At 37.5% G+C, this 8,770-nt stretch overlaps 1 protein-coding gene across 1 annotated transcript; it reads right to left on the bottom strand.

The window, feature by feature from the left end:
• Positions 1–4,079: 4,079 nt before the first annotated feature.
• LOC143577360 (zinc finger BED domain-containing protein RICESLEEPER 2-like) lies at positions 4,080–5,303 on the bottom strand. Its single transcript, XM_077061210.1, has 2 exons — positions 4,424–5,303; positions 4,080–4,294 (listed from the first exon to the last, which is right to left on the bottom strand). The coding sequence occupies exons 1-2, from the start codon at positions 5,301–5,303 to the stop codon at positions 4,080–4,082; spliced, it is 1,095 nt and encodes a 364-aa protein (XP_076917325.1).
• Positions 5,304–8,770: the final 3,467 nt, after the last annotated feature.

Below are 8,770 nucleotides of genomic sequence, written 5' to 3'. Positions count from 1 at the left end.
CACTCGTTCGTAATATGGCCAATGTCATTATGGAACAAACAATGCTTTTTATTGTCAAGGAACGATCTCCTTGTGAGCGGTTGTAGCTTTCGAAAATTTACATTTTCAGTGGTGAGAATCTCGACGGGAGTTTTTGAAGAGGAGTCCATTTGTTAGGACCTCGACTTGCTGGTCCTTCCTTATTCTTGTTGCCGATGAGAGATCTTGCATCAAATGGTTTTGATGCCTCTGTATTTGGCTGAAGTCTTGACCAGATTGGCCCCTTTGCCTGTTTATTGGGTCGTGGAGTTTGAAACTCAACTTTGAATTTTTGTCTTGAACTGTTGTTTCCCAATGTTTTTTCAGTATTGGCAAATAACTTCGCTGCGGTCATAAGATCATCCCACTCTTTTGGCATTCCATCCTGGCCAGTGAGTGTGCGGATCAATTCGTCACACTTGACGTTTTTGCAAAAGCACCGCGGAGCATGTCTCTGCTTATCCCGCCAATGTTCAGGCTTTCGTCATTGAACTTGGTGATGAAATCTTCTATGGATTCATTATCCCGGCGGATAACATCTAGAATTTCTGATTGGTCACGCGTATGCTTCTTTTGTTGGCTGAACTGTTGTGAGAACTTCTTCACCAGATCATCCCAACTAGAGATTTGACCATCAGGGAGTTTTTCGAACCACTCCCTCGCTGCCCCTATTAGTGTCAACGCGAACATATGACACCAATAAGTCCATCCGCTCACTCCGCCTACCGCCACAAAGTTCTGCAGATGATCACTTGGATTAGTCATGCCATTGTATCTACCTACCGTTGTAGGTATCTTAGCATTGATAGGAAAGGGTGATGTCGCAATGCTAACTATAAATTTCGACTTTTCGGCAAAGGCTGCCGGACGGTATGCCTTGGTGAAATCTTCCTCAGCATCGCTGTGATATTCGGTATGGCGGACGACGTCACGCGGATGACTGCTTCTTGCCCTTGAACTCATCCTGCTATTACCCGTATAAAGCTATCTTCCGGGCGATAGGTTGAGTCGTAACTGTCATATTCGTCCAAATAGGAAGGCATCCGCATGTCTATGCGAGGACGAGGGCGTAGCCTTCGTGGTTCAATGAACTTTTGGTCAGTTTGTTGGCTGTAACGAATTTGACTTCCTCTCACCATTGGAGGAGGAGAAAGAGATCTCTGAGGAGACTCTTCGTAAGTTAAAGCACGGGCATGATAACGTTCATTACGTACCCTGCGTTCGTATTCAGCCACCAAACTTTCCTGTTGCACGTGGAGCCATTCATCTGGAGACAACAGTCCTCTAGATACTGGAAGCAAAGCTAAGCCACTTTCGTATTCAGCCATTCATCGGTAGGAGTTGGTCCGGCTGGTGCAACAACACGCTCAAGGGTACGACCTTCCGGCGTTGCACCAGTGGCACGTGAACCCGAAGCTAAGCCACGTGCAAAAATACTGGAAGCAAAACCTTCAGGTACTTCAGTATTATCGACACGTTGTGTTTGTAAAGGAATTCCCGTCGGCCCCTCAGGAAGTTTACTCATACTTTAAACGAACCGAAAAACCAACGAAGAAAAAATTGTGCGGTTCTAACACCAAAACGGATGGCGCCAATGAAGAAACACGGATCCGATCCCCTAGTACGGGTCCTGGATTCGATGAGTCCACAGGGTAAAATACGGATAACTATTAGTACGGTATGAGTATAACTTCCCGAAGTCCAATGACCGGAACCTGCAAAACAAACACCGTGAGTCTCGTTACAGGAAGGACAAGAGGGGGGGTCTTCCTGTAACCACCCTCCTACGTGAGAATCAGTAACGTTCGTAAAGAGAGAAGTACTGAAGTAAACAAACTAAGAGTAGTCAGAGTATATGTGAGTTAGAATACCAGTGAGTGAATGAATACCTCAAGTAGGTTGACAAGGTATTTATAGCCGAAGGATGTAGGAAGGTGATTGGGCCAGCTGTCCTCTTCTAGAATATCTCGATAACCGCCTGGACGCGTGTCCTCTTGTGATAGGTTGAGCTATACGTCCCATGTGCATGGGTACAACAACCTGGACACGCGTCACCCAATGATAGGACGGATTGCACCCTGGCCATGTGCACGGTTATAACAACCTGGCCAGGTGTCCCTCATATTGGTAGGCAAGTCATGTATTCTTCAAGTAACAATCGTGAGCGTTCTTCTAGAGGGTAGTTAGTTATTGACAGCTGTCCAGTTGACATTGTCCCCCGGTCATTTTGGCGGACCGATGTCTTGTCCTGCGGATGACTTCTGAGGGTGCAAAGATGCTTCCGCGCGTGGTATGAGAACGTTCTTCCTCTACCGCGATATGCGGGTGATCCATATGTCCCGCGGGTGATATGTGAGAGGTTCCTTTATGACTCGCGGATGATACTTAAGGGTATTTGGATCTTTTTGATACCATACCTCTATAAAGACTTAATCTCTAAAGACCAAAACCAACTTGTTGACAAACTGAACCACAACAAACCGATCTAGAAAATGGTGTTTCTTTATTGTTGGTGTTTTCATCAAAAGTATTAGATGGTCCCTATAAGATATTCCTTTTACATGTTTTCCACTTTCAATTAAACTACTAAAAAACATATGATACGAATCTTGACAATACAAATAACTTTATTCTTTTTTATGGGTGCTCCCTAGAGTAGGGTTATAATACCCAAGAAGAGGACGTGTTATTACTTTTTTATGGCTGTGGATAGGATCAAAGTACTCTTATCTATTTGTTTTAGTATCATTCTTTAGGTGAGAGTGGTCCTGTTCCTAGATGATGAACTGTAATACTGTATGCCCCTAAGAAATATCCCAAACAAGGCTTTCAGGCCCACTCTCTTGTTGGACCTTCTTTAAGATTCGGCTTTTTGGGCCCTTAGCACACGTTCCTTTTTAAAGAGTTCAGTCCAATCCACTAAAATATTTCAACCCACGAGAGTTGCCGGTTCAACGTACACCTCTAATCTATTAACAAGCTTCAAGAATCAAGTCTTATGGTTTATTAGGAAAATTACTTTTAACATAATGACACAATAGTTAACAGTCTCAGTCAAAGGTGTAAATACATAGAGTTGCTCGTGAGCTACTCGATGTTGTGCTAAAAACTCAAATTGAGTTGAGCTTAATGAGCTTAAGCTTAAACTGGAGCTCGTTTAATAAACAAGTCTAGGTTTCATATAGCGAGTTGTATAGAAGCCTATTTTTCATATAAAAATAATAATTTCTATTTAATGCAGAAGTTATATATTATAATATAATTACTATGATATATAACTAGATAACTTAAAAAATATATTATATTCTATGTTACCAAAAATTAGTATAACTAGATAAGAAAATATATCATATGAAAATCATAAATATAAATTTTTACCAAATATTAGTATATACAGTAAACAAGTTGAGCTTGAAACATGCTCAACCTTGAAAATTTTATCACAAGCAAAGCTCAATGGCTTGGATATAAAGCTCAAAACAGTTTAAACTCAAGCTTTGTTAAAATAAAGATGAGGCTTGTCTTATTTATGCCTCTAATCTTAGTTAATTTCTGCTGATATGGGCGCGAAGTGGGTCTTTTTTAGGTTATCATAAACCCAAAGATTATCGGGTGCAACAACTAGAGGTGCACAATTCGGGTAACCGGTTTTTTTAATAACCGGTTTTTCTTTTTTAATATCCTAACCGGTTAGACCGGTTAATCGGTTCGGTTACTAACCGGTTCTTCCACAGAAATACCCTAACCGGTCTAACCGGAACCGGTTAATACCCGGACCGGTTAACCGGTAACCGGTTAAAAAAACCGGTTTTTGAAAGAAAAAAAAACTGGAAAAATAATAAAAAGGCTGGAAAGATAAAAGAAAACCTGGAAAAATCATAAAAACTAAAAACACTTGTTATTGATTGATTTTTTTTACCTATTTTCATAATCATAACTTGAAAATAAACGTTCATAGCTTTAAACAATACTTATAACTTGAAAATAAACGTTTATAATCTACTTTAAACATTGAATTCATTCGTTATGCTTCCATCCGGGCTTCGGCTTCATTCGTTTATTTATTCATCTTCGTTATCGTCGTCTACATTAAACACGGGGTCTTCTAGGTCCGGTTCGGGACTACTCGATCGCACCGAATCATCATACATTTGTTCTTCCTCGGTTAGTGGTTTTGCGGCACCAATTGCTACTTCTTCGTGTAGCTTTTCTTCAACAACGAGCTCTCCTTCAAGATTAGACGTATCTTGGATACGGTCCGCCGCATCCAAGTGGTCTTTTAAGCAAATACACATTTCCACCGATTCCGGTGTTAGCCTCGTCCTTCGTATCGTTAGAATCCTACCACTCAAAGAAAAAGCACTTTCCGAAGCTACCGTAGAAGCTTGGACGGTTAGTAAATCACGGGCCATGGCGGCAAGCACGGGGAATTGTGGTTCCATTTGCTTCCACCAACCCAAAATATCAAAGTTTTCAAAATCATTTGCCGTGAACATAAAATCGGTTGCACCATACCGGTTTAGCTCGCTATTTGGTGCGCTACCACGAGCTCTTTTAAGTTTATCGTTTCTTATATCATTAAACAAACTTATGTTTGGGTTACTTGATGATGACGAGCTTTCTCCAAAACCCATTGATTGTCGAACGCTCGTTGTCGAATCATATTTAAGAGAATAATGTTCAAACATGTTTTCTAAATAAGTATTAGATTTTCTCACTTGTTTTGATGCACAATTCGGGTCATCTAAATGCAACTCTAAAGCCCAAACAATTTTTTCGATTAAAGTTTCAACCCCGGTAATAGTTAAAGTCGGGTTCAATGCGGCGGCACAAGTAAAAACCGCCGGCAATTCTTCAAAATATTTTCTCAATTTTGATTTCATTGGAACTATCATATAATCATACATTGGATCAACATATTCAAATTCGTTTATTTTGACACAAACTAACCAAATTTGATGAAGAACCAACGGACTCGTCGGATAATAAACTCCCGACAAATAAGTGGTTGCGGTTTTAAAAGATTTAAGCAACTCACTTAACTTTGAAATCATTTCCCAACCCCTCACCGAAAATGCCCTAACTTTTCGTTTCTTAGCAAGATTGTCATGAAATAATTCCAAAGTCGGTCTTTGTCTTAACCCGTTATCAGGCATAAACCAAGTCGAATTCCACCTAGTAGGTACGTCGAAATACGGACCTAAAGTGACGGAATTCGTATCGATACACAATTGCAAATATCTTGTATGTCTTTGCTTACTAGCTCTAAAAATATCGGTTAACATTTCTCTAAAACGCTCGGTTACTTTTTTTATTTGCTTAACTTTTAAACCGTCTTGCACAACCAAGTTAATGATATGTGCAACACATCGAGTATGAAAGAAAACACCGTCAGAAATTGGTTTGTATTTTATTTTTAGTTTTTGAACCGCAGCGATATTATTTGACGCGTTATCGAAAGATATTGAAAAAAGCTTGTCTTGTAATTTAAATGTTTGTATAACATGATCTAAAATATAAAACAAGTTTTGGGCGGTGTGAGGATAACTAAATAACTCAAACGCGATCGTACGCTATTTGCCACGTGTCGGGATTAACCCAATGCGCGGTAACGCAAAGATACGAAAACGATATACTGTGTGGAGCCGACCAACGTCGGTAGTTAAGTTAACACAGGTTTTTAAGTTTTCGAAACCCAAAACTAGTTCTTGTTTAGCTTTTTTCCACATTTTTAAACAATCGCGTCTTAAGTGCGACTTACATGTTGGTAACGAGGTTGGAGCGTTTCTTGGATCAACTTGTCAAGCGCGGGTTGTCAAAGTGATCAAACGGTAAGCCCTCTTGAATGACAAATTTTGCCATCCTTTCACGAACTTGGTCGAGGTGGAAAACCCAAATGTCGCCTCCACCGGTTGAAAGATTCGCTTGATCCCTAGCCGGATTGTTTTTCACAACATCACAATGTTTTTGTAGGTGAAGCCTTAAAGAGGAGTTCGACTCCGGTGCGTAAAATTTTCCACATTTTTTGCACCGAGCCTTATGAGATCCGTTCGACATTTCGCACAAGTCGAAATTACACCAAAGGGTTTTGTCTCGGTTTGTTGCGACAATTTGCACGTCGGTTAAACCACCAAGTTGTTCAAGTGTAAACATTTTTTTGTGCGGTTTTTGTCGCGGTTTTGAGTTTGATTTTGCGGTTTTTTCGGTATTTTTTTGCAGTTTTTTGCGTTTTTGAGAGCTCGGGAAGTGGTGTAATCAACCCAACACACTCCATACTTATTTATACTAATTATGAAGGGTTAAAATGGGTCCAAAGTACACAAAACGGTCAAAAAACGATAATATTACCGTTTATAACGGTAACTATGGCTGCAGCTTTTTTTTTTACGTAAAACCGGTTAACCGGTTTTGCCTCCTGAACTCAATAACCGGCTAAAAACCGACGGTTTGGACCGGTTATAAACCGGTTAGACTAATACCGGTTAGACAATCGGTTACAAACCGGTTAAGAACCGGTTAACCGGTTAGGATGTGCATCTCTAGCAACAACGCCTATATTAACTATGTTCACTAATGCCACGCCCCAACCGACGAATCATTAATGGTTCAAACATGGAAATTCCATCCAATATTTTGCTTAAAACACATCGTTAAATATTGTTAATATTTAACTAAAGGGTGTTGCTAAACTTTGATGACCGTCGTTCGACTCATGCAAAAACCCAATTAAACTAGATAGTTAGAGTAGGTAAGGTATCAACGAAGAGCATGTGGTCATTATTACAAAGTTTGTTTGATTTTTAATATAAAATTAATCAACTAAACGGTGTCAAGCGAAAATTGAAATATTGATTTGAAAAACAATTTAAGTAAAAGGCAACCTCCTCCAGGTTTCAGGTTCTAGGTTTCACACACACAAAACTCGTTTGATCAATTGTACACCACATAGACATGGTGTTGGAAATTAGTTAAAGTAAATATTGAGACGGGTTTTTGTCATCAAACCTATACAATTCAATTACCCACTCTAATAGTATCAAGTCAACTCCCTTTAGTCACCCAACCCACTTCTAGGTTTTGTCATCAACCGAATGTGGTTGTAAAGAAAGAACTCAAAACAACAAAAAAAACTATTTATAATTAATTAATACTTCAATTTGCTACATGTTTGTCATCACATAAACAAATCCAATTCATAAACAAATAAAATTGAGTGCTTAACCTATCTGAACCATTCACCCACGGAAAGCTATAAAGAGACTAGCCTTGCCTCATAATAATTATTTCTTCTTGATTTGCATCCAAACAACAAAGTTTTGTGCACGCAGCCCTAGGTTGCGGCCTTTTTTATTCGTGCGGCCGAAAAACTCCCTGTTTTGTGTTGTGTGTAATCCCTAAAACCTATTCTTTTCGAGGCCCATTATTGTTGGTGTCACCGTCCATTATATGAACCCATTTTCAATTTAACTGAAGCTCACGTTAGATCTCACATCAGTTAATATCCAACCCCATAGTGCAATTGACTTTTCCTTTCGGCTCACGTTTATTTCCACAGTATGGAGGCTTTTATTCGTTTATCATTTTCTAATTCTCCTTTCCAATGAATTAACCATGTCAAAATAAAACACCAAACTGAATTGATGAAATAATAAGGTCCATTTAATTCTCATTCATTTTAATCATTTTTAGTGTTGGTTCGATTATTAATTTAATTTGATCATCTTCTAGTTATTTAATTTTATCCTTTACACCCACAAATCTCATAACCTAAAAAATAAAAAAACAATTAAATTAATCTATTTTAGTATTAAAACTAATTCCTTTTTCTTATAGTAAATATAAAAAATAATGTACCTAAAACACACCGATCAAACGTACCCCCATTTACGTCCTTTTTACTAAACATACACCCCTTTGAACTTAATAAACCAATTACTATTAGCTCTTAACATTATTTTATGTACATATTAACTCCTACAGCATTTTTCTATATAATTTTTTTACTTACCAGTCTCCACTACATATATCAACTTAAAAACAATTACACTATTATTTTATTAAATTGTTTTGTTTAGTATTAAGATTGTAAATATTTATAATATTCTTTTCTTTTAATTTTAGTAGTATCAATATATATATATATATTGTTTTATAAACATAATAATATATCTACACTGATTATTATTATTGTTATAATTATTATATTTATCAAAGACAATAAACTCAAAGGAGAAAAAAGTTAAATAAACATTATAGTTTTTAATTTAATATTGTAAAGTTAGACCATAAAATGCAAAATAAAATAAAATTAATTAAAATATTACATAGGAGTAATAGGTTAAATAAAATTTTTAAAGGAATTAAAGTTCATGAAAATTAAATAAAAAATATAGTTTTTAATTTAATATTTTAACGAATACCATAAAATGCAATAAAATGTTACAGTGGAGTAATATATCAAATAAAATTTTTAGAGGAAATAAAAGTTCAGGGAAGAGGTATGGCAAGTAGAGGAGGGAGTACGTTTAGCCTATCCCTTAACTAAATCCAAAATGTTTAAAGTTTCCTAAGATAGATGCTTTAGTTGCCATTTTAAACAAAAAATTTACATCTAACCTTAAACATTGCTGAAGTATCTACCACATAAGCTCCAAGTATGGATGACAACAAAAAATCCAAAGTAGACGGCATCTGCAACGGGTGTTTAGGGAGGACAGGGTAAGGGAATACTGATTAGTTATAAAAATTCTTG

Source organism: Bidens hawaiensis, unplaced genomic scaffold (assembly GCF_021521415.1).
Source record: "Bidens hawaiensis isolate Kalapana, Puna unplaced genomic scaffold, B.hawaiensis_p1.1 tig00028530_1, whole genome shotgun sequence".
Lineage (NCBI taxonomy): Eukaryota > Viridiplantae > Streptophyta > Magnoliopsida > Asterales > Asteraceae > Bidens > Bidens hawaiensis.
The sequence above is the reverse complement of the archived record's forward strand: the minus strand, read 5'-3'. Positions and strand labels throughout refer to the sequence as shown.